Source organism: Salmo salar, chromosome ssa23, assembly GCF_905237065.1.
Source record: "Salmo salar chromosome ssa23, Ssal_v3.1, whole genome shotgun sequence".
In the NCBI taxonomy this organism is placed as follows: domain Eukaryota; kingdom Metazoa; phylum Chordata; class Actinopteri; order Salmoniformes; family Salmonidae; genus Salmo; species Salmo salar.
Genome location: NC_059464.1, coordinates 40947058 through 40974501, shown reverse-complemented (window position 1 = coordinate 40974501; position 27444 = coordinate 40947058). Strand labels below are relative to the sequence as shown.

The 27444-nt window shown below is 41.6% G+C and overlaps 1 protein-coding gene and 1 long non-coding RNA gene across 2 annotated transcripts; one reads left to right on the top strand and one right to left on the bottom strand.

Annotated features, from left to right (window-relative positions):
• Positions 1–7404: 7404 nt before the first annotated feature.
• Positions 7405–10659, bottom strand: LOC106584622 (uncharacterized). The gene is made up of 4 exons (XR_001323788.2): positions 10054–10659; positions 9586–9912; positions 9117–9386; positions 7405–9021 (listed from the first exon to the last, which is right to left on the bottom strand). It is a non-coding gene; the product is annotated as an uncharacterized lncRNA (long non-coding RNA).
• A 4851-nt stretch (positions 10660–15510) lies between these two features.
• On the top strand, positions 15511–21432 carry LOC106584623 (zinc finger protein 721). The gene is made up of 3 exons (XM_014170109.2): positions 15511–17790; positions 18384–18437; positions 18599–21432. The coding sequence occupies exon 1, from the start codon at positions 15758–15760 to the stop codon at positions 16916–16918; it is 1161 nt and encodes a 386-aa protein (XP_014025584.1). The 5' UTR covers positions 15511–15757; the 3' UTR covers positions 16919–17790; positions 18384–18437; positions 18599–21432.
• The last annotated feature ends 6012 nt before the right edge of the window (positions 21433–27444 follow it).

Genomic DNA, 27444 nt, shown 5'->3' with positions numbered 1-27444 from the left:
TGAAGACTGTATAAACTAGTATCAACATGAAGACTGTATAAACTAGTATCAACATGAAGACTGTATAAACTAGTATCAACATGAAGACTGTATAAACTAGTATCTTTCAACATGAAGACTGTATAAACTAGTATCAACATGAAGACTGTATAAACTAGTATCAACATGAAGACTGTATAAACTAGTATCAACATGAAGACTGTATAAACTAGTATCAACATGAAGACTGTATAAACTAGTATCAACATGAAGACTGTATAAACTAGTATCAACATGAAGACTGTATAAACTAGTATCAACATGAAGACTGTATAAACTAGTATCAACATGAAGACTGTATAAACTAGTATCAACATGAAGACTGTATAAACTAGTATCAACATGAAGACTGTATAAACTAGTATCAACATGAAGACTGTATAAACTAGTATCAACATGAAGACTGTATAAACTAGTATCAACATGAAGACTGTATAAACTAGTATCTACATAAACTAGTATCAACATGAAGACTGTATAAACTAGTATCAACATGAAGACTGTATAAACTAGTATCAACATGAAGACTGTATAAACTAGTATCAACATGAAGACTGTATAAACTAGTATCAACATGAAGACTGTATAAACTAGTATCAACATGAAGACTGTATAAACTAGTATCAACATGAAGACTGTATAAACTAGTATCTACATGAAGACTGTATAAACTAGTATCAACATGAAGACTGTATAAACTAGTATCAACATGAAGACTGTATAAACTAGTATCAACATGAAGACTGTATAAACTAGTATCAACATGAAGACTGTATAAACTAGTATCAACATGAAGACTGTATAAACTAGTATCAACATGAAGACTGTATAAACTAGTATCAACATGAAGACTGTATAAACTAGTATCAACATGAAGACTGTATAAACTAGTATCAACATGAAGACTGTATAAACTAGTATCAACATGAAGACTGTATAAACTAGTATCAACATGAAGACTGTATAAACTAGTATCAACATGAAGACTGTATAAACTAGTATCAACATGAAGACTGTATAAACTAGTATCAACATGAAGACTGTATAAACTAGTATCAACATGAAGACTGTATAAACTAGTATCAACATGAAGACTGTATAAACTAGTATCAACATGAAGACTGTATAAACTAGTATCAACATGAAGACTGTATAAACTAGTATCAACATGAAGACTGTATAAACTAGTATCTACATAAACTAGTATCAACATGAAGACTGTATAAACTAGTATCAACATGAAGACTGTATAAACTAGTATCAACATGAAGACTGTATAAACTAGTATCAACATGAAGACTGTATAAACTAGTATCAACATGAAGACTGTATAAACTAGTATCAACATGAAGACTGTATAAACTAGTATCAACATGAAGACTGTATAAACTAGTATCAACATGAAGACTGTATAAACTAGTATCAACATGAAGACTGTATAAACTAGTATCAACATGAAGACTGTATAAACTAGTATCAACATGAAGACTGTATAAACTAGTATCAACATGAAGACTGTATAAACTAGTATCAACATGAAGACTGTATAAACTAGTATCAACATGAAGACTGTATAAACTAGTATCAACATGAAGACTGTATAAACTAGTATCAACATGAAGACTGTATAAACTAGTATCAACATGAAGACTGTATAAACTAGTATCAACATGAAGACTGTATAAACTAGTATCAACATGAAGACTGTATAAACTAGTATCAACATGAAGACTGTATAAACTAGTATCAACATGAAGACTGTATAAACTAGTATCAACATGAAGACTGTATAAACTAGTATCAACATGAAGACTGTATAAACTAGTATCAACATGAAGACTGTATAAACTAGTATCAACATGAAGACTGTATAAACTAGTATCAACATGAAGACTGTATAAACTAGTATCAACATGAAGACTGTATAAACTAGTATCAACATGAAGACTGTATAAACTAGTATCAACATGAAGACTGTATAAACTAGTATCAACATGAAGACTGTATAAACTAGTATCAACATGAAGACTGTATAAACTAGTATCAACATGAAGACTGTATAAACTAGTATCAACATGAAGACTGTATAAACTAGTATCAACATGAAGACTGTATAAACTAGTATCAACATGAAGACTGTATAAACTAGTATCAACATGAAGACTGTATAAACTAGTATCAACATGAAGACTGTATAAACTAGTATCAACATGAAGACTGTATAAACTAGTATCAACATGAAGACTGTATAAACTAGTATCAACATGAAGACTGTATAAACTAGTATCAACATGAAGACTGTATAAACTAGTATCAACATGAAGACTGTATAAACTAGTATCAACATGAAGACTGTATAAACTAGTATCAACATGAAGACTGTATAAACTAGTATCAACATGAAGACTGTATAAACTAGTATCAACATGAAGACTGTATAAACTAGTATCAACATGAAGACTGTATAAACTAGTATCTACATGAAGACTGTATAAACTAGTATCAACATGAAGACTGTATAAACTAGTATCTACATAAACTAGTATCAACATGAAGACTGTATAAACTAGTATCTACATGAAGACTGTATAAACTAGTATCAACATGAAGACTGTATAAACTAGTATCAACATGAAGACTGTATAAACTAGTATCAACATGAAGACTGTATAAACTAGTATCAACATGAAGACTGTATAAACTAGTATCAACATGAAGACTGTATAAACTAGTATCAACATGAAGACTGTATAAACTAGTATCAACATGAAGACTGTATAAACTAGTATCAACATGAAGACTGAAAACTAGTATCAACATGAAGACTGTATAAACTAGTATCAACATGAAGACTGTATAAACTAGTATCAACATGAAGACTGTATAAACTAGTATCAACATGAAGACTGTATAAACTAGTATCAACATGAAGACTGTATAAACTAGTATCAACATGAAGACTGTATAAACTAGTATCAACATGAAGACTGTATAAACTAGTATCAACATGAAGACTGTATAAACTAGTATCTACATGAAGACTGTATAAACTAGTATCAACATGAAGACTGTATAAACTAGTATCAACATGAAGACTGTATAAACTAGTATCAACATGAAGACTGTATAAACTAGTATCAACATGAAGACTGTATAAACTAGTATCAACATGAAGACTGTATAAACTAGTATCAACATGAAGACTGTATAAACTAGTATCAACATGAAGACTGTATAAACTAGTATCAACATGAAGACTGTATAAACTAGTATCAACATGAAGACTGTATAAACTAGTATCTACATAACAAACTAGTATCAACATGAAGACTGTATAAACTAGTATCAACATGAAGACTGTATAAACTAGTATCAACATGAAGACTGTATAAACTAGTATCAACATGAAGACTGTATAAACTAGTATCAACATGAAGACTGTATAAACTAGTATCAACATGAAGACTGTATAAACTAGTATCAACATGATGACTGTATAAACTAGTATCATATCAACATGAAGACTGTATAAACTAGTATCAACATGAAGACTGTATAAACTAGTATCAACATGAAGACTGTATAAACTAGTATCAACATGAAGACTGTATAAACTAGTATCAACATGAAGACTGTATAAACTAGTATCAACATGATGACTGTATAAACTAGTATCATATCAACATGAAGACTGTATAAACTAGTATCAACATGAAGACTGTATAAACTAGTATCAACATGAAGACTGTATAAACTAGTATCAACATGAAGACTGTATAAACTAGTATCAACATGAAGACTGTATAAACTAGTATCAACATGAAGACTGTATAAACTAGTATCAACATGAAGACTGTATAAACTAGTATCAACATGAAGACTGTATAAACTAGTATCAACATGAAGACTGTATAAACTAGTATCTACATGAAGACTGTATAAACTAGTATCAACATGAAGACTGTATAAACTAGTATCAACATGAAGACCGTATAAACTAGTATCAACATGAAGACTGTATAAACTAGTATCAACATGAAGACTGTATAAACTAGTATCAACATGAAGACTGTATAAACTAGTATCAACATGAAGACTGTATAAACTAGTATCAACATGAAGACTGTATAAACTAGTATCAACATGAAGACTGTATAAACTAGTATCAACATGAAGACTGTATAAACTAGTATCAACATGAAGACTGTATAAACTAGTATCAACATGAAGACTGTATAAACTAGTATCAACATGAAGACTGTATAAATTAGTATCTACATAAACTAGTATCAACATGAAGACTGTATAAACTAGTATCAACATGAAGACTGTATAAACTAGTATCAACATGAAGACTGTATAAACTAGTATCAACATGAAGACTGTATAAAGTATGAATGAGATTACCTCAAATCAAACAAGGTTATTGAAGGAAATGGCAAACCATCATAAACAAAGGATAAATAATTGAGTTTTACAACTTAAGTACAGCTGGGAAAGCATATGGAATGAACAAACACAGGAACATATATTGATAAACAAAAGGAAATCTTCAACACCAAATGCATAAGTATAAACGAAAGAACGGACTTAAATCAATAACTTCAAGGTCATAGGTCTATACTACACATTTAAACACATTCTTCAAAAATTACAAATTAATTCGTAAAAGCTTGCAGTCAATTAGGTAACCACCTTGATTAGGAGCAGGTGAGGCTACTTAAGGCTGTTGGAGAAGGAAGTCCCACCCCTGCAGGAAACTGGTAGGGGTGACTGGTGATTGGTGGAAATCAGTATGTGAAGGGGAAATGCAGTTTTTTCCTGTGTTTTGTATCATATTGTACAACAGCTGATTAAACTAACACTGTAAAAAACAGAAACATTTAATCAGTGTTATTTCCTGATAGTTGCTGGATGAAAATACAATCTACACAGGACCTTCTAATCAGCAGGTTTCGCATTGGTGGAGTTTAGTGTGCCTGGTGACATCACCAGGCGGTATAAGTTAATACAGATCAATGAGGGAGTTCTATTAACCTGAGCTGCAGTGCACCGGTCAACATCATCCAGAAAATACATCTATTTTCCATAAAATATGTTTGAATTTTCAAACTAGTTTTATTGGGAAGGCAAATAAAGCATTTTATAAGAGCAATCACTTTTGCATGTGAAAACAGACTCCTACTCATTACTACACATGCTTAATCTAGCCTAGGCTACATCACTTTAGTTTTGAGTCGACTTCGCCGTGGGCGTAGAATGGGGCACCTGTCTCACGCCCGGGAGGCAGCCTGGTTCCAAAACGAATGCAATCACTTTTAACCTGGTGCAATCTCCTCACACCGGGGTAACCAAGGCCAGATAATCGATTCCCCTCACTTACAAAGAGAGTTCCAAACTTCTCTGCCAATAACAGCTCGTTTTGAGATGACATATCCCTCCCACTCAGACCACTCCCAGAGAGTCCTAGCAAAGAAACGGCTGCATACGGCCTTTAAGAGCTAGAGCGTCAAAGAATAATAAAAAACATGGGTTAGTGCAGTAGTGTTCATGCTGAAGCAAGCACATTAATTAACAGAACAAAAGTAATTATCACAACAGAGAAACACATTTCACATGTTACTAAAGAAACATTTCACTCAATGGGTCGTTCCATGCACAACTAGAGTGCCTTTTATGTCCCTCAGACATATGTGTACACTTTGATAAAGCATTCAACTTAACAGTTGGATCACATACATTTGAAGTCGGAGGTTTACATACACCTTAGCCAAATTCATTTAAACTCAGTTTTTCACAATCCCTGACATTTAATCCTAGTAAAAATTCCCTGTCTTAGGTCAGTTAGGATCACCACTTTATTTTAAGAATGTGAAATGTCAGAATAATAGTAGAGAGAATGATTTATTTCAGCTTTTATTTCTTCCATCACATTCTCAGTGGGTCAGAAGTTTACTACACTCAATTAGTATTTGGTAGCATTGCCTTTAAATTATTTAACTTGGGTCAAATGTTTCGGGTAGCCTTCCACAAGCTTCCCACAATAAGTTGGGTGAAATTTGGCCCATTCCTCCTGACAGAGCTGGTGTAACTGAGTCAGGTCAGTAGGCCTCCTTGTCGCACACACCTTTTCAGTTCTGCCCACAAATTCTCAATAGGATTGGGGTCAGGGCTTTGTGATGGTCACTCCGATACCTTGACTTTGTTGTCCTTAAGCCATTTTGCCACAACTTTGGAAGTATGCTTGGGGTCATTGTCCATTTGGAAGACCCATTTGCGACCAAGCTTTAACTTCCTGACTGATGTCTTGAGATGTTGCTTCAATATAGCCACATAATTTTCCGTCCTCATGATGCCATCTATTTGTGCACCAGTCCCTCCTGCAGCAAAGCACCCCCACAACATGATGCTGCCACCCCCGTGCTTCACGTTGGGATGGTGTTATTCGGCTTGCAAGCCTCCCCCTTTTTCCTCCAAACATAACGATGATCATTATGGCCAAACAGTTCTATTTGTGTTCATCAGACCAGAGGACATTTCTCCAAAAAGTACAATCTTTGTCCCCTATGTGCAGTTGCAAACCGTAGTCTGGCTTTTTATTTATGGCGGTTTTGGAACAGTGGCTTCTTCCTTGCTGAACAGCCTTTCAGGTTATGTCGATATTGGACTTGTTTTACTGTGGATATAGATACTTTTGTAACTGTTTCCTCCAGCATCTTCACAAGGTCCTTTGCTGTTGTTCTGTGATTGATTTGCACTTTTCACCCCAAAGTACGTTCATCTCTAGGATGGTGTTTATGGTGTTTATACTTGCGTACTATTGTTTGTACAGATGAACGTGGTACCGTCAGGTGTTTGGAAATTGCTCCCAAGGATGAACCAGACTTGTGGAGGTCTACAATTTTTTTTCTGAGGTCTTGGCTGATTTCTTTTTGATTTTCCCATGATGTCAAGCAAAGAGGCACTGAGTTTGAAGGTAGGCCTTGAAATATATCCACAGGTACACCTCCAATTGATTCAGTGATGTCAATTAGCTTATCAGAAGCTTCTAAAGCTATGACATCATTTTCTAGAATTTTCCAAGCTGTTTAAAGAAACAGTCAACTTAGTGTATGTAAACTTCTGACCCACTGGAATTGTGATACAGTGAATTATAATATGTGAAATAATGTGTTTGTAAACAATTGTTGGAAAAATTACTTGTGTCATGCACAAAGTAGATGTCCTAACCAACTTGCCAAAGCTATAGTTTGTTAACAAGAAATTTGTGGAGTGGTTGAAAAACAAGTTTTAATGACTCCAACCTAAGTGTATGTAAACTTCCGACTTCAACTGTACATATAACCTCAATTACCTGCACATTGACTCTGTACCGGTACCCCCCTGTATATAGTCTCGCTATTGTTATTTTACTGCTGCTCTTCAATTACTTGTTACTTTTATTTCTATTATTTTTTTTTTTAACTGCATTGTTGGTTAGGGGCTCGTAGGTAAGCATTTCACTGTAAGGTCTACAGCTGTTGTATTCGGCGCATGCGACTAATACAACTTTATTTGATTCGTTTTTTTTGGATTTAGTAGTGTCGAGGTTAGACAGTATATGAATGGCAGCAGCTGTAGTAGAAACATGCAGAGGTAAAAGGCTACAGTGCTACCGGCATGGCAGATGTTACCTTGGCTTACCACAGCAGCCCTGCGTGCTTTCTACTACATGCGTCCATAACAGGAGCGGATGATGATGACTGAAAGAGTCAAGATGAGGCTGGGAGGGCCGAAGAACAGTACATTTTGCTCTGGAATAAAACAAATAGACCCTTCCACAATTCGAGGTTCAAGAATAGTCCTGCAGTGGCTTTGTTAACAGAACCTTGTCCCAGGTTGATCACTACCAACACTGACACTGAAAACCCAGCTTAGCCTCAAGGCAAGCTGCAGATGCCTGGAAATTATTATGCTCAGGTAGTAGATGCTGTGGCAAATAAACATATCTTTCTAGTGCCATGAGGCCCAGAGTCATCTGAGAGCTCAGGAAGACAGCTGTCACACCACTGAAATGTGCTGTGCACCAACCCCCCAAAACTCACTGTGAGGGGGAACAGAAAATAGTATGACACAGGGAATAAAGCTCTAATAAAGCTATGCAAAATATTACAGATCAATAAATGACTTAACAAGGCATAGGACGGCTGTCAGAAGCGTTCTCTAAGTCTCAACAGTCCAATGGGTAGTGTGAAAGGGCTAAGTGAACTTAACAGGTAGTCTAATGCAGCCTTTGTTCCTGGGGGTAGGAATGAACTGTTCATGATGACACTACAAAGAGCTGTTCATTGCCAGAGAAAATAGAAAAAGAATGACAAGAGTCCAAAAAATGTACGTTTCCGGGGCAACGATGTGCCAGAAAAAAAACAGGCAGACGGATCAAACATGCCTTGCTCCTCTTCGACCATTTTCATGTTGAGAAGGAGTGAGACGGAGAGAGAACATGCGGTTCTGTTGAGTTTTGTGGAAACCATGATGTAGACTGACTGAACAGTAATACTATTAGCAGTATTAGCATCAGTCGGTCCTTGGATCTTAGAGGGATAGTTCAGAGGGTCTGCTCTTTTCCACGGACTCATCAGATCTCATACATTGCTTCTACTCAATGTGCAGCGATGTGTCTCAATCTTAAACTCAATGTATCATGTGAGGAAACTCATCAACGGCTGAACTAAAACACAGTAAACAATTAACAAAATTCTTAGCATCCTCAGAGGAATGTTGGAAACCCCAGTGAATGGGAATTCTGAAAAAGGGTAGAGGGCTGCGCTCTCAGGAAGACATTTGAAAATGCTAAAGCTTTTACTGGAATTAACATTCTGGGCCGCCACAACTTTGAGGCCAAAGATGTGTGGAACATGGATGAGACCAGCACCACAACAGTCCAAGTGCCGGACAAAATCATTGCCAACAGAGGGAGGAAGCAGGTCGGACCAACAACATCTGTAGAGAGAGGAACAATGGTTACTATGGCACTATCGGTCAATGCTCAAGGAAACAGCATTCCACCTCACTTCATCTTTGCCCACAATAAGTACCTTGATCACTTCCTACGTGATGGGCCTACAGGTTGCATGGGCACTGCTAGTGGTTCTGGTTGGATGATGGAGAATGACTTCCTGGCCTTCTTGCAACATTTTGTGAAGTACACCAGGGTGTCCCCACAGCTGCTGCTTCTGGATAATCAAGCCTCTCACCTCTCACTCCAGGGCATGGACTACTGCAAAGCCAATGGCGTCGTGCTGCTCTCCTTCCCTCCTCACTGCTCCCACAAGCTGCAGCCCCTGGATAGAAGTGTGTACGGCCCCCTGAGGAGATACATCAACAGTGCCATTGATTGCTGGATAAAGACGTACCCTGGCAAAACGGTCTCCATATATGACATACCAGGAATTGTGGCAACAGCCCTACCATCTGCTGTGACACCAGCCAACGTCATGGCTGGATTTCACTGTACCGGCATATGGCCATTAAACCCTAATGTCTTTACAGAAGCCGAATTCTCACCTGCTTTTGTAACAGGTCGTCCTGCCCCCACCACCACAGATGAGGTAGCTGCAGCCCCAGGGGGCCGTGGTGGATCTCCACAGGCCCAGCCTAGGTTTGAGGTCAACGCAAGTCCTGTGGGGCGGTCTGTCTCTCCTGGGCAGGGGGAGGTCCAAGCCCATTCCACCTCTGGGGATCACCTCCACACTGTCTCAGATCCATCTACACCTGAAGAACTATTCTGTGATTCTGCACTGAGTCAATCCATCCCCACAGATGACGTCAGCCTTGTCTAAACATCAGACTGTTCCTATGGTTACGCCATGGATCTCAGTTTGAAAGAAGTCACTGTAAAAAAGACGCAATAGTCTTAAAAGACAGAATGTTGAATACATTGATATTTAAACGTACTTTACCGGTTTTCCGTGCTGTTGGTCCTTTTGGTGGTAGGAAGTGGAGATGGGGTATCCACAGGAAAGTGTTGTTTACCTGACTTATTACGGCGCCGGTAGGTTCTGTTGCTTGTATTATCCATCTCCTGATGCATTCCACGTGATGCACAATTTGTTAATAATAGCCAAATGTAACCGAATGTTGTCGACCAAAACCCGTTCCCTTGCAGTCACGGTGCTTGGGAAATGTCCCGTCTGGGACAACGTTGGGTCTGTTCTTCGGTTGTTTACATATTGTGCATGTCGCGTGCGAATTGCGTCAGCATTGAAAATACAAACCGTCATACAGACCAGCGTACTGAAAGTCGGGTTACTAACACTACACTGAATATTTTTTTATCAGATGACCTCCTATATAAGGACAAAAATCAGCAGACAACGGGTGAAGTACGTTCAAATTAAGTTATTTCAACAGTCTGACTTGTGATGCGACTGTTCGCAAAAAAATGTGCCTACATGTTGGAGACGAGAGAGGAGTCTTCCACTCTCAGATTCGGAGAGGCTAACTTCAGCCCTGTAGCTGTCCGACCTTTTCCCATGACGAAGGAGAAGAACGACCACCATTCTAACCGATACCCCTGTCAAGGTGCCCTGGAGGATGAGAAAACAGGTGATACCAAAAGCCAAGCGCAGCTTGCAGAAACAGTGTGGCAAGAGTGCTCAGAAGAGAGCAACTAATTAGGATGAACAGGAAGTTGTGCGGAAGATTTTGGCTCATCCATGCCAGGGCAGATCTGGGTGCAGTGCTTGTTCAGTCAAGGGTGGGCACACAAGGCCTACACTGAAGGAGAGGAGATCTACATCTGTCACTGATAGACAGAGTAAACAAATTACAGGTTTATGCACTTTTGTTTTGCACTATTTCATTTTAATTTCCTCAAACAATTGACTAGTTTATAACAAGTGTTTGTTCCACACTTGTGTTAACATTTTGTCTTTGTCTGAAGGTGTTACTTTTTGCACTCTTAGTTCAGAACAACTGTTCTATATTTCTAATTGTGTAATTTTATACCTCTTCTATTGCCTGATTTATTTGTTTTACTTTAGGGGGGGAAAAAGTGTAATTTAGAAGATGTTCTTATCCTGAGCGACTTACAGGAGCAGTTAGGGTTAAGGGCATGTCGATAGATGTTTCACCAAGTCGACTCGGATTCGAACCAGCAACCTTTCTGCTCTTAACCGCTAGGCTACCGGGTGCTGTTTTAGACGACATTGTCTTTAGTGGATCTATTTCATTCTCTTCATTTAAGTCTTAAAGCTGCAATATGTAAGTTTTTGGGCAACCCAACAAAATTCACATAGAAATGTTAGTTATAGATCTGTCATTCTCGATGAAAGCAAGTATAAGTGGTAGAGCTTTTCTAAGTGCGCTAGTTCTATGCTTCCCATTCTTAAGTTTTGTTTTTGTGTCTTGTTTTCAGTTTTCTACACCAACTTCAAACTGCTGAAAATACAATATTTTTGGTAATTGAAAATATATACTGAACAATAATATAAACGCAACAGGGATAGGCCCACCCTCTTGGGAGCCAGGCCCACCCACTAGGGAGCAAGGGCCAGCCAATTAGAATGAATTTTTCACCATAAAAGGGCTTTATTACAGACAGAAATACTCCTTAGTTTCATCAGTTGTCCGAGTGGCTGGTCTCAATCGATCCCGCAGGTGAAGAAGCCGGATATGGATGTCCTGGGCTGGTGTGGTTACACGTGGTCTGTGGTTGTGAGGCCGGTTGGGGTTACTGCCAAATTCTCTAAAACTACATTATGGTAGAGAAATGAATGTTCAATTATTTGGCAACAGCACTGGTGGACATTCCTACAGTCAGCATGCCAATTGCACGCTCCCTCAACACTTGAGACATCTGTGGCATTGTGTTGTGTAACAAAACCGCCTGTTTTAGTGGCCTTTTACTGTCCCCAGCACAAGGTGCACTTGTGTAATGATCATGCTGTTTAATCAGCTTCTTGATATGCCATACCTGTCAGGTGCATGTATTATTTTGGCAAAGGAGAAATGCTCACTAACAGGTATCTAAACAAATTCGTGCCCAAAATTTGAAAGATATAAACTTTTTGTGCATATGGAACATTTATGTGATCTTTTATATCAGCTCATGAAACATGGGACAAACACTTTACATGCTGCGTTTATATTTTTGTTCATTATATTTCACAGTGGTTTAGATGGTACAGTGATTCTCTACACTATACTTGCTTGTTTTTTCACAAACTGAAATCAGGCGAACGATTAGAATTTTAGCAACCAGGAAATGGCTAAGCTATTTCTGCATAGTGCATCTTTAACTGATGACCTGGAATAAAATTAAAAACATTTATGCACAGCCCATTGTGTCCTCTAGTTCATATTCCTTTAATCAACAAGTGACTGAATGTTTGAAAAATACATTAGAATTATGCATTAATCAATTGACTTGATTGATTAGCTTTGAGTCCTCACAATAGGCTTTATTTTTTGCATAAAACTGTATACTGAATGTACTTTCAAACTGCTGGAAGAAGTTCTGTAGAACATTTAAAGTAACTGTCCAATGAAAATCTCCCTTTTAAAAGTTCATATTCTTTTAACTCATACCCAAATAATGTTGTTGACTCATCCTATACAAAGCATAAATTAGAGAAAAATCACTTCAAAACCCCACCTCAATCAGTGGAGGCTGTTGAGGGGAGGACGGCTCATAATAATGTCTGGAATGGAGTGATTGGAACGGCAATGATGTATTTGATACCATTCCAGCTATTCTGCTCCATTCATTACCATGAGCCCGTTCTCCTCAATTAACATCCATAATTACCATATTTTGAAAGGAAAACTATTTCAATGATATTGTAAATAATTATACAGTGCCTTTCGAAAGTATTCACATCACTTGACTTTTTCCACATTTTGTTGTGATACAAAGTGGGATTAAAATGGATTTAATTGTCAGTTTTGGTCAACAATCTATACAAAATACTTGTGTCTTTGGCATCATTAAAAGTGAAGACTGTTATTTTATCAAATAAATTCTCTGTAATATTTATTACGTGATTAAACTAGTAAAAAAAAAAATCAATTTACAACTTCTACCTCCCTCCTATACCCAAACACTCTGTTCTCTACAGGTGTACAGGGTAACACAAGGTAGTCACTGACTATATTCAGTTATCAGGGTGAATCATCCCTTTTATTCAGGTGGTCCTTGTGAGATTTTTTGAAAAGTACAATAAATAAAATCTGTGCAAATACCTTTTAACTTCGTGCTATAAGGTTCCATCTGCAATCCAATCACACAATGCTGGGTTGTCAATCAAAAATAACTGTATGTAAGGTGATACAGTGCATTCGGAAAGTATTCAGACCCTTTGACTTTTTCCACATTTTGTTATGTTACAGCCTTATTCTAAAATGTATTAAATCGTTTTTTCCCCCCTCATTAATCTACACACAATACCCCATAATGACAAAGCAAAAACAGGTTTTTAAAACTGTAATATCACATTTACATAAGTATTCAGACCCTTTACTCAGTACTTTGTTGAAGCACCTTTGGCAGCGATTACAGCTTCGAGTCTTCTTGGGTATGACGCTACAAGCTTGGCACACCTGTATTTGGGGAGTTTCTCCCACTCTTCTCTGCAGATCCTCTCAAGCACTGTCAGATTGGATGGGGAGCATCGCTGCACAGCTATTTTCAGGTCTTTCCAGGAATGTTCGATTGGGTTAAAGTTCGGTCTCTGGCTGGGCCACTCAAGGACAATAAGAGACTTGTCCCGAAGCCACTCCTGTGCTGTCCTGTTGGAAGGTGAACCTTCGCCCCAGTCTGAGGTCCGGAGCACTCTGGAGCAGATTTTCATCAAGGATCTCTTGATGTACTTTGCTCCGTTCATCTTCCCTTGATCCTGACTTGTCAACCAGTCCCTGCTGCTGAAAAACATCCTCACTGCATGATGCTGCCACCACCGTGCTTCACCGTAGGGATGGTGCCAGGTTTCCTCCAGACGTGACACTTGGCATTCAGGCCAAAGAGTTCAATATTGGTTTCTTTAGAAAAGAGAATCTTGTTTCTCATGGTCAGAGTCCTTTAGGTGCCTTTTGGCAAACTCCAAGCGGACTGTCGTGCTTTTTTACTGAGAAGTGGCTTCCGTCTGGCCACTCTACCTTAAAGGCCTGATTGGTGGAGTGCTGCAGAGAGGGTTGTCCTTCTGGAAGATTCTCCCATCTCCACAGACGAACTCTGGAGCTCTGTCAGAGAAACAATCGGGTTCTCGGTCACTTCCCTGACCAAGGCCCTTCTCCCCCGATTGCTCAGTTTGGCCGGACGGGCAGCTCTAGGAAGAGTCTTGGTGGTTCCAAATGTCTTCCATTTAAGAATGATGGAGGCTACTGTGTTCTTGGGGACCTTCAATGCTGCAGAAATGTTTTGCTACCATTCCCCAGATCTGTGCCTTGACACAATCCCGTCTCTGCACTCTACGGACAATTCCTTCGACTTCATGGCTTGGTTTTTGCTCTGACATGCACTGTCAACTGTGGGACCTTATATAGACAGGTGTATGCCTTTCAAAAACATGTCAAATAAATGTAATTTACAGGTGGACTCCAATCAAGCTGTAGAAATATCTCAAGGGTGATCAATGGAAACAGGACAGACCTGAGCTCAATTTCCATTTTCATAGCAAAGGGTCTGAATACTTATGTAAATAAGGTATCTGTTTTTTATTTTTTTATAAACCTGATTTTGCTTTGTCATTATGGGTTATTGCATGTAGACTGATGCTGAAAATGTTTCATTTAATCCATTTTAGAATAAGGCTAACGTAACAAAATGTGGAAAAAGACAAGATGTCTGAATACTTTCCGAATGCACTGTATACGTAACAGTATAGCTTCCGTCCCTTTCCTCGCCCCTACCTGGGCTCGAACCAGGGACCCTCTGCACAGACAGACAACAGCCATCCTCGAAGCATAGTTACCCATCGCTCCACAAAAGCCGTGTCCCTTGCAGAGCAGAACTACTTCAAGGTCTCAGAGCGAGTGACGTCACCGATTGAAACGCTATTAGCGCGCACCCCGCTAACTAGCTAGCCATTTCACATCGGTTACATAAAGCATACATGACATTCTAGACGATTCTGTACTTCCAACTTTATTGCAACAGTTTGGGGAAGGCTCTTTCCTGTTTCTTCATGACAATGCCCCTGTGCACAAAGCGACGTCCATACAGAAATCGAGATCGTTGTCTAAGAACTTGATTGGCCTGCACAGAGCCCTGACCTCAACCCTATCGAACACCTTTGGGATAAATTGGAACACTGACTGCAGCCAGGACTAATCACTCAACAACAGTACCCAACCTCACTAATGCTCTTGTGGCTGAATGGAAGGTCCCCACAGCAATGTTCCAACATCTAGTGGAAAGTCTTCCCAGAAGAGTGGAGGCTGTTATAGCAGCAAAGGGGGACCAACTCCATATTAATACCCATGATGTTGGAATGAGATGTTCGACGAGCAGGTGTTCATATACTTTTGGACATGTAGTATATCTATCCCATATCAGAACTCTATCCAGCTAGCGGCGCTGTTGTCCGTTTCAGGCTAGCTAACCGCTGACAAACAATAAAGAACAAGACAACAAGGAAGTAGAATTGGAGGAAGGTTTGTTTTTAATTTGCAACAGGCACATTCCTTACATGGATTTTAGACGCAGTTAACGGAATACCTAAGTCTCCGTCCACTGAAAATGGCAAAATTACAGTCTTTGAGTGTGTTTGTTAATACGCGTTTAACAGTGGCTACCGTAGAGATTATGGGGGCAGTAGAGAAAGTGGTAGCGGAGTACCAGGAGGAGATTTCCCGATCTAAAGTGGAGAATGACCGGCTACGGAGATTGCTGCGGATCAAACCGGAGATGAAACGATGTAGAACAGACTCCCTCCAGTTCTCGCTTACCGTCTCTGAGGAGGAGGTTAACCCTGTGCAGCAGCACTGTGACCAGGAGGAATGGAACTCCAGTCTGGGGACGGATAACCCAGAACCCATGCAGATTAAAGAGGAAGATGAGGAAGTCGGGACCACTCAGGTGGCAGGGCAGCTTCAAGGGCTGGAGCCTGACATTGTAGAGTTCATGTTCACTCCTTCCTGTGTGAAAAGTGATTATGAACAGGACGACCTACTTCAGTCCTTGACTCTTTCCCAAACCAAGACTGTGGTGAACAGAGAGAGTGACTCTAAAGAATTGGATCTCAAACCTTTTGGCACAGTGACCCACCTCGACAATCCTTATGACCCTCGAGATAATCAAGACAATGTCTCCAGCCACAGCTCAGCTGCAAGCAGTGATCTAGTAGGATTTGACATAAGCCCACCATTGGATTCCAGCCCACCATTGAGGAAACCCAGCACCACGTCTAAAAAACATGACTGCGGGAAAATATTAAATTGCACGGGGACCCTGAACAGGCATATACAGACCTCCACGGGAGAAAAATCATTTAGCTGTGATAACTGCAGGAAAAGGTTCAGTCGCAAGGATACCCTTAACATGCATATACGGACTCACACAGGAGAGAAACCATTTGTCTGTGGTGACTGCGGGAAAAGCTTCAGACAGAAGGCTACCCTTAACAGGCATATACGGACTCACACAGGAGAAAAACCATTTAGCTGTGGTGCCTGCGGGAAAAGCTTCAACCATAAGGGAAACCTAACTGTTCATTTACTGACTCACACAGGAGAGACACCTTTTACCTGTGGGGACTGCGGGAAAAGCTTCAGACAGAAATATAGCCTTAAAAAGCATATATTGACTCACATAGGAGAGACATTTAACTGTGCTGACTGCGGGATAAGCTTCAGACACAAAGTGAACCTGGATAGTCATATACTTGCCGTCCACAAATAAACAAAACAGAATGAAAACAAAAAGAAGAAAATGTAACAAACATCTTCTGTCAGGGGTTGGTAATAAAAATGCAGGATTTGGACAACACTGTTAGGAAAGCAAATACATTCTAGATCACTCATGTTGTAGGTTTAAGGTATTTACTTTTGTAAAAATGTTCTATGTAAATAAAATGTTATTTGAATTACGATATTATGATCAAACAGTTAAAAAGGGCAATGGAAACAGTTTAGGAAGTAAATCTAAGCAAAGAGATGTAATCAATCAACTAATACCCTACAATACTTGAACATAAAAACGTCTCTGTATTTAGTATTTTGATCGTCGACAAGGTTCATTTGAGCTCTGGTCGGCGCCATTTTGAATTGCCATAGTAACGACTGACGCCAGTGCGTCACTGGCAGGAATCAGCCTGGTGTTGAATTTTCGCGCGGAGAGTGAATCGAAGTACAAGGACATGATGACAACAACAATTTAGTGATTCAGACATGAACTGTATAGCGCCAGGCTGTACGAAAAAAAAAAAATTCTATCGGGTAGGTACATCGGCAGTCCAAGGACCAACAACTTTTGAAGAAGTGTCTCCATGTCCTAAAGAAAGGAAGAAACGTGCCAGCTCAGCAAGCAAGATCTGCAGGCAGTACTTCGCGGAGAAAGACTTTGCGATGAAGGGCACGTTCGATGCGGCAACCGGGAGTTTCAGAATGTAAAGGAGTCCTTAAACCTACGCTGAAGCCCTCTGCTTGCCCCTCCATCTTCAATTTGGAGGGGTATGGTGTACAGTAGGGGTTACCGACCGACCATCATCAACATCGCTGACTTCGGAGTCAAGCCAAACGTCGGAAAGAGGCGACGCGAGTCAATTGAGCCTGGTAACGTTAACCGACCATGAGTCATGATTGTTGTTGACTCGTCTACCGTTAGACCCTGGATAACTTTGTTTTAACTCTGAGTGGCGCAGCGGTCTAAGAATCGTCAGACCCTGGTTCGATTCCAGGCAGTATCACAACCGGCCGTAATTGGGAGTCACATAGGGCGGCGCACATTTGGCCCAGCGTCGTTAGGGTTTGGCCGGGGTAGGCCGTCATTGTAAATAAGAATTTGTTCTTAAGTGACTTGCCTAGTTAAATAAAGGTTAAATTAAAAATTAAAAACTCTACAACCCCAGCAACTAAAACAGTTTCTCCGTGTAGCTCTGTTATTAGGTAGTTACTGTAGCTAGCTTCCACCTCAGAAAGTCAAGTAATACATTTTGTTGACAGATTTGTTTTTGGAATGCTTTGTTAGCTCCACCTTATTTAGCTAGACTGAAGTTGACATAGCTAATGTTTGCTGAAAAATACATTTTCCTGTATTTGCTTTGCTGTGTGTGTTGACAGCATACATGACTGGTAGCTTGTTAACGCCAACTGATATATTTGGGTTCAGTTGTCTTAATCTTAACAAAACATTTGTTTGTTTTCAGGATGATATTGTCATCCCTGAAAAGGTTTTCATCCTGGAGATTGTGCAAGAGGAGGTACATGTAAATCCATGTTATTTCTAAGGCTATTGTTTGTTTATTTCAAGACACAATCTGTCATCACTGATGCCATTTTCAATATATAAAATTGACAATATGCAGTGACTCTTGAATATAACTAAAGCTTAATAGATGCCTTAATATTTTTACACCAACAGGAAAGAACGGTTAGTACAGCATGCCAAACAAACCCCTGGTTGCCAGATTGTTCCTGTGCTGCGGTGGAAAAGAGCTCCACCGGGACCATAACTAAAGCGCTCGAGGCCCAGCTAGATTGCTCTCACCACCATCAGTATACAACCGAGTCCTGCCTCTATTGGCCACAGAGCTGACAGGGAGTGAGATGAGTGAAGACCAGGAGTCGCTGTATGAACCTGAGAGCTCAGACACACAATCATCACAGTGCGAGCCAAGAGATACAATCGAAGAGTGTGTGCAAGATCAGAAATGCATAGTCTTTGATAGCAAGCTGAAGGAGTTGTTCAATGTCTGCCATGAGCCAGGATTCGAGCTGGTGTCATCAGTTCATCCCTGAAAATAAATGGTTTTGCCATCACCATGGAGACAGTGTTGTGGGCCACAGGAGGAAGTGGGAGTCCCAGACCAGAGTGGGAAAGTTGTTTGCAGGTAGTGCCATCAGTGGTCTGTCTTCCTTACTGGTGGCTCCCACTCCACATTTGTGGAAACATGTCACCTCCCAGCCTGGTGCCCATGTCGCTGCGTCAGTTTCCAAACCAACAGCGCATCTACAGTTTCCAAACCAACCACTGCTGGTTGGAGTGTTCAGGTGCTAAAAGAAAAGTGGATCACCGCAGTTCACCTCATCACCAATGAACACCAGTGGGTCACTGGAGGCACACTGAACTGCTGTGAGCACCCCCCCCACACACCTGAAGAAGGAACACGATGAACACATTGTCAGCAGCTTTTGAGGCAGTGAGGAAAAAGTCCTCAAATCAAATGTTATTGGTCATATACACATTTAACAGATGTTATTGCGGGTGTGGAGAAATGCTTGTGTTCCTAGCTCCAACAGTGCTGTAATATCTAACAATTCACAACAATACACACATCTAAAAGTAAAATAATGGAATTAAGAAATATATAACTACTTGGACAAGCAATGTAGGTGTGGCATTGACTAGAATACAGTAGAATACTAAATTATTTATATATCACAGCTCTGGAAAAAATGAAGAGACCACTGCAAAATGATCCGTTTCTCTGGTTTTACTATTTATAGGTATGTGTTTGGGTAAATTACATTTTTTGTTTCATTCTATAAACTACTGACATTTCTCGCAAATTCCAAATAGAAATATTGTCATTTAGAGCATTTATTTGCAGAAAATGACAACTGGTTAAAATAACAAAAAAGATGCAGTGTTGTCAGACCTCGAATAATGCAAAGAAAATAAGTTCATATTAATTTTTAAACAACACAATACTAATGTTGTAACTTAGGAAGAGTTCAGAAATCAATATTTGGTGGAATAACCCTGATTGTTCAATCACAACTTTCATGCGTCTTGGCATGTTCTCCGCCAGTCTTTCACATTGATGTTGGGTGACTTTATGCCACTCCTGGCGCAAAAATTCAAGCAGCTCGGCTTTGTTTGATGGCTTGTGACCATCCAGAGGTTTCAATGGGGTTTAGGTCTGGAGATTGGACTGGCCATGACAGGCTCTTGATCAGGCTGTGTGGCATGGAGCATTGTCCTGATGGAAAAAACAATCCTCAGAGTTGGAGAACATTGTCAGAGCAGAAGGAAGCAAGTTTTCTTCCAGAACAACCGTGTACGTGGCTTGATTCATGTGTCCTTCACAAAGACAAATCTGCCCGATTCCAGCCTTGCTGAAGCCCCCCCAGAACATCACCGATCCTCCACCAGATTTCACAGTGGGTGGAGACCTGGAGAGGCCTACAAGCCACAGTGTCTCGCACCCACTGACATTTGGTGGAGGACTGGTGATGATCTGGGGGTCCTTCAGCAAGGCTGGACTCGGGCAGATTTATCTTTGTGAAGGACACATGAATCAAGCCACGTACAAGGTTGTCTATGTACACAGGGCATCAGCCTAAGGTGCAGGGTAGAGTAACCTGGTGGTAGCCGTCTAGTGACAGTGACTAAAGTTCAGGACAGGGTAGAGTAACCTGGTGGTAGCCGTCTAGTGACAGTGACTAAAGTTCAGGACAGGGTAGAGTAACCTGGTGGTAGCCGTCTAGTGACAGTGACTAAAGTTCAGGACAGGGTAGAGTAACCAGGTGGTAGCCGTCTAGTGACAGTGACTAAAGTTCAGGACAGGGTAGAGTAACCAGGTGGTAGCCGTCTAGTGACAGTGACTAAAGTTCAGGACAGGGTAGAGTAACCTGGTGGTAGCTGTCTAGTGACAGTGACTAAAGTTCAGGACAGGGTAGAGTAACCAGGTGGTAGCCGTCTAGTGACAGTGACTAAAGTTCAGGACAGGGTAGAGTAACCTGGTGGTAGCCGTCTAGTGACAGTGACTAAAGTTCAGGACAGGGTAGAGTAACCAGGTGGTAGCCGTCTAGTGACAGTGACTAAAGTTCAGGACAGGGTAGAGTAACCAGGTGGTAGCTGTCTAGTGACAGTGACTAAAGTCAGGACAGGGTAGAGTAACCTGGTGGTAGCCGTCTAGTGACAGTGACTAAAGTTCAGGGCAGGGTACTGGGTGGAGGCTGGCTAGTGATGGCTATTTAACAGTCTGATGGCCTTGAGATAGAATCTGTTTTTCAGTCTCTCTGTCCCAGCTTTGATGCACCTGTACTAACCTCGCCTTCTGGATGATAGCAGGGTGAACAGGCCGTAGCTCAGCTGGTTGATGTCCTTGATATTTTTGGCCTTCCTGTGACAACGGGTGCTGTAGGTGTCCTGGAGGTTGTTGAAGGATCTCAAGACGGTTTTTAAAAAAGTATCAACAATTTCTGTACATATGCTGCAACATTTTGAGTAAATTAATGAGCACATTTTAACCCCTTTTTTTGCCTTCCTATGTGAATAACTACAACCAATTGATTTAAAAAAATCAGTAATATAATAATTCTAGTAGCCTATTTATTAACCTCTAGTTAAATGAATTAGATATTTTATTTTCTAGGTGATGAAGTGTGACTGGTGAACTCAAGTGTACATGCCCTGTACATTAAAATACATGCCCAAGAGGAACATGTTCGGCCAGCAGGGAATGGTCGCAAAACTCCCAAGTGCCTGCCTTGGACCGCAATTATTCAGTGGACAGACAGCAGGTTACAACAAAGGAGGGAGTGCTCCGTTTAAAGCAAGAGTTCTCCAAGGCTGCCAGGGCGTTAGTGGTGAAACCCATCAAGGAGGAGAAGACACGGTGTTTCTGTTCTGAGCTCCTACACGGTATCATTGACTGCTGTGCCAATGGTAAGTCTACTATATTATGTCAGATGTAGACAGAGAGAAATTACCATCAATTATTTGTGTAACTTATATCTGACTCTAGGACCATCCCAGCGGACTCCTGAGTGCCCAAAGAGAGAGAGTGGCGGTCACTTTGGGGGAGCGGACTGGTGTTCCGAAAATGGAGAAGGAGCAGGCCATTCGACAGCAAATTCAAAGATTTAGAAAAACAATTCCACTTCGAGGGAATCGAAGGGGAATTGTTTTTCCAGATATTTTTATTTTTTTACCAGTTTCAACAGACATGCTACCTTGTCCCGGACTTGCGGTTTCGACTCTGTTTTTCAGTCTCTCGGTCCCAGCTTTGATGCAACTGTACTGACCTCGCCTTCTGGATGGTAGTGGGGTGAACAGGCAGTGGCTGTGTCAAGTATGTGTCGACGGAAGGAGTATTATGTGCCAGCTGAGCCTAAATGCTGCAATTGTGGTGGAGAACATGCACCCGAATTTCTGAAGTGTCCTGTTAGGGTGATGAAGGTAGTAAGAATAAGGGCTGTCCAGAATGTCACCTATCTGAAGTTGTTGAGCAGTGAAAGAAAAGTGAAGTTTTTAAATTTTTTATTTCACCTTTATTTAACCAGGTAGGCAAGTTGAGAACAAGTTCTCATTTACAATTGCGACCTGGCCAAGATACACATACAACACATACAACAACAGAGTTACACATGGAGTAAAATATTGAATAAATGAATAAATATTGAAATTTACATGGTTTTTAGAGTGAAGTACATCGGAAAAAAGCAAAAGAAAACTGCAAGACTGAATAGGAGAAAAAACAAGCAACAAACAAAGAAGATAGGCTTTTGAAAAATAACTATTTTTTAACTATTTTTCATAAAATTGTAGTTATCTTAGCTAGCTGAATTGTTTACCAGTTGCTAAGCAGTTGCTAGGGACTCTTTTGGAAGAAGCTAGCTAGCTAACGAAGAACAACAAAGAATATCTAGTTAACAGAAGAAAAGAAAGAGAAAATCAGGACAGAAGAAAAAGGATATCAAAGTGAAACAGTTCTCTAAAGACACAGGAGACAATAATACAAGAAACAACACTTCTGTAGCTTGTCAACTATGTGTCTGTCTATCCCTGTTCTCTCCCCTCTGCACAGGCCATACAAACGCTTCACACCGTGTGGCCGCTGCCACTCTAACCTGGTGGTCCCAGCGCACACGACCCACGTGGAGTTCCAAGTCTCCGGCAGCCTCTGGAACTGCCGGTCTGCGGCCAACAAGGCTGAGTTCATCTCAGCCTATGCTACCCTCCAGTCCCTAGACTTCCTGGCGCTGACGGAAACATGGATTACCACAGATAACACTGCTACTCCTACTGCTCTCTCCTCGTCTGCCCACGTGTTCTCGCATACCCCTAGAGCATCGAGCCAGTGGACATTCTCTCTTTCTCCCCTGACCCATCTGTCTATCTCCTCATTTGAATTCCATGCTGTCACAGTTACCAGCCCTTTCAAGCTTAACATCCTTATCATTTATCGCCCTCCAGGTTCCCTTGGAGAGTTCATCAATGAGCTTGACGCCTTGATAAGTTCCTTTCCTGAGGATGGCTCACCTCTCACAGTTCTGGGTGACTTTAACCTCCCCACGTCTACCTTTATCTCATTCCTCTCTGCCTCCTTCTTTCCACTCCTCTCCTCTTTTGACCTCACCCTCTCACCTTCCCCCCCTACTCACAAGGCAGGCAATACGCTTGACCTCATCTTTACTAGATGCTGTTCTTCCACTAATCTCATTGCAACTCCCCTCCAAATCTCCGACCACTACCTTGTATCCTTTTCCCTCTCGCTCTCATCCAACACTTCTCACTCTGCCCCTACTCGGATGGTATTGCGCCGTCCCAACCTTCGCTCTCTCTCTCCCGCTACTCTCTCCTCTTCCATCCTATCATCTCTTCCCTCTACTCAAACCTTCTCCAATCTATCTCCTGATTCTGCCTCCTCAACCCTCCTCTCCTCCCTTTCTGCATCCTTTGATTTTCTCTGTCCCCTATCCTCCAGGCCGGCTCGGTCCTCCCCTCCTGCTCCGTGGCTCGACGACTCACTGCGAGCTCACAGAACAGGGCACCGGGCAGCCGAGCGGAAATGGAGGAAAACTCGCCTCCCTGCGGACCTGGCATCCTTTCACTCCCTCCTCTCTACATTCTCCTCTTCTGTCTCTGCTGCTAAAGCCACTTTCTACCACTCTAAATTCCAAGCATCTGCCTCTAACCCTAGGAAGCTCTTTGCTACCTTCTCCTCCCTCCTGAATCCCCCCCCTCCCTCTCTGCGGATGACTTCGTCAACCATTTTGAAAAGAAGGTTGACGATATCCGATCCTCGTTTGCTAAGTCAAACGACACCGCTGGTCCTGCTCACACTGCCCTACCCTGTGCTTTGACCTCTTCCTCCCCTCTCTCTCCAGATGAAATCTCGCGTCTTGTGACGACCGGCCGCCCAACAACCTGCCCACTTGACCCTATCCCCTCCTCTCTTCTCCAGACCATTTCCGGAGACCTTCTCCCCTACCTCACCTCGCTCATCAACTCATCCTTGACCGCTGGCTACGTCCCTTCCGTCTTCAAGAGAGCGAGAGTTGCACCCCTTCTGAAAAAACCTACACTCGATCCCTCCGATGTCAACAACTACAGACCAGTATCCCTTCTTTCTTTTCTCTCCAAAACTCTTGAACGTGCCGTCCTTGGCCAGCTCTCCTGCTATCTCTCTCAGAATGACCTTCTTGATCCTAATCAGTCAGGTTTCAAGACTGGGCATTCAACTGAGACTGCTCTTCTCTGTGTCACGGAGGCTCTCCGCACTGCTAAAGCTAACTCTCTCTCCTCTGCTCTCATCCTTCTAGACCTATCTGCTGCCTTTGATACTGTGAACCATCAGATCCTCCTCTCCACCCTCTCCGAGTTGGGCATCTCCGGCGCGGCCCACGCTTGGATTGCGTCCTACCTGACAGGTCGCTCCTACCAGGTGGCGTGGCGAGAATCTGTCTCCGCACCACGCGCTCTCACCACTGGTGTCCCCCAGGGCTCTGTTCTAGGCCCTCTCCTATTCTCGCTATACACCAAGTCACTTGGCTCTGTCATATCCTCACATGGTCTCTCCTATCATTGCTATGCAGACGACACACAATTAATCTTCTCCTTTCCCCCTTCTGATAACCAGGCGGCGAATCGCATCTCTGCATGTCTGTCAGACATATCAGTGTGGATGACGGATCACCACCTCAAGCTGAACCTCGGCAAGACAGAGCTGCTCTTCCTCCCGGGGAAGGACTGCCCGTTCCATGATCTCGCCATCACGGTTGACAACTCCCTTGTGTCCTCCTCCCAGAGTGCTAAGAACCTTGGCGTGATCCTGGACAACACCCTGTCATTCTCCACTAACATCAAGGCGGTGACCCGATCCTGTAGGTTCATGCTCTACAACATTCGCAGAGTACGACCCTGCCTCACACAGGAAGCGGCGCAGGTCCTAATCCAGGCACTTGTCATCTCCCGTCTGGATTACTGCAACTCGCTGTTGGCTGGGCTCCCTGCCTGTGCCATTAAACCCCTACAACTCATCCAGAACGCCGCAGCCCGTCTGGTGTTCAACCTTCCCAAGTTCTCTCACGTCACCCCGCTCCTCCGCTCTCTCCACTGGCTTCCAGTTGAAGCTCGCATCCGCTATAAGACCATGGTGCTTGCCTACGGAGCTGTGAGGGGAACGGCACCTCCATACCTTCAGGCTCTGATCAGGCCCTACACCCAAACAAGGGCACTGCGTTCATCCACCTCTGGCCTGCTGGCCCCCTACCTCTGAGGAAGCACAGTTCCCGCTCAGCCCAGTCAAAACTGTTCGCTGCTCTGGCACCCCAATGGTGGAACAAGCTCCCTCACGCCGCCAGGACAGCGGAGTCAATCACCACCTTCCGGAGACACCTGAAACCCCACCTCTTTAAGGAATACCTGGGATAGGATAAAGTAATCCTTCTAACCCCCCCTTAAAAGATTTAGATGCATTATTGTAAAGTGGTTGTTCCACTGGATATCATAAGGTGAATGCACCAATTTGTAAGTCGCTCTGGATAAGAGCGTCTGCTAAATTACTTAAATGTAAATGTAATGTAAATGAGTAAAACAAACATACAGTCAATAATACAGTAGAAAAATAAGTCTATATACAATGTGAGCAAATGAGGTGAGATAAGGGAGGTAAAGGCAAAAAAAGGCCATGGTGGCAAAGTAAATACAATATAGCAAGTAAAACACTGGAATGGTAGATTTGTAGTGGAAGAAAGTGAAAAGTAGAAATAGAAATAATGGGGTGCAAAGGAGCTAAATAAATAAATACAGTAGGGGAAGAGGTAGTTGTTTGGGCTAAATTATAGATGGGCTATGTACAGGTGCAGTGATCTGTGAGCTGCTCTGACAGCTGGTGATTAAAGCTAGTGAGAGAGATAAGTGTTTCCAGTTTCAGAGATTTTTGTAGTTCGTTCCAGTCATTGGCAGCGGAGAACTGGAAGGAGAGACGGCCAAAGGAGGAATTGGCTTTGGGGGTGACCAGAGAGATATCTGCTGGAGCGCGTGCAACGAGTGGGTGCTGCTATGGTGACCAGTGAGCTGAGATAAGGGGGGACTTTACCTAGCAGGGTCTTGTAGATTACCTGGAGCCAGTAGGTTTGGCAACGAGTATGAAGCGAGGGCCAGCCAATGAGATCGTACAGGTCACAGTGGTGGGTAGTATATGGGGCTTTGGTGACAAAACAGATGGCACTGTGATAGACTGCATCCAGTTTGAGTAGGGTATTTTGTAAATGACATCGCCGAAGTTGAGGATCGGTAGGATGGTCAGTTTTACGAGGGTATGTTTGGCAGCATGAGTGAAGGATGCTTTGTTGCGAAATAGGAAGCCAATTGTAGATTTAACTTTAGATTGGAGATGTTTGATGTGAGTCTGGAAGGAGAGCTTACAGTCTAACCAGACACCTAGGTACAGTGGGGGAAAAAAGTATTTAGTCAGCCACCAATTGTGCAAGTTCTCCCACTTAAAAAGATGAGAGGCCTGTAATTTTCATCATAGGTACACGTCAACTATGACAGACAAAATGAGAAAAATAAATCCAGAAAATCACATTGTAGGATTTTTTATGAATTTATTTGCAAATTATGGTGGAAAACAAGTATTTGGTCACCTACAAACAACCAAGATTTCTGGCTCTCACAGACCTGTAACTTCTTCTTTAAGAGGCTCCTCTGTCCTCCACTCGTTACCTGTATTAATGGCACCTGTTTGAACTTGTTATCAGTATAAAAGACACCTGTCTACCTGGTAGGTTCATTGATAATTTGTGTGAGATTGAGAGCATCAAGTTTAGATTGTAGGATGGCTGGGGTGTTAAGCATGTTCCAGTTTAGGTCACCTAGCAGCACGAGCTCTGAAGATAGATGGGGGGCAATCAGTTCACATATGGTGTCCAGAGCACAGCTGGGGGCAGAGGGTGGTCTATAGCAGGCGGCAACGGTGAGAGACTTGTTTTTAGAGAGATAGATTTTTTTTAAAGTAGAAGTTCAAATTGTTT

Excerpts from the sequence above, each read along its gene's own strand:
- LOC106584623 (XM_014170109.2), top strand. The coding sequence starts at position 15,758 with ATGGCAAAATTACAGTCTTTGAGTGTGTTTGTTAATACGCGTTTAACA.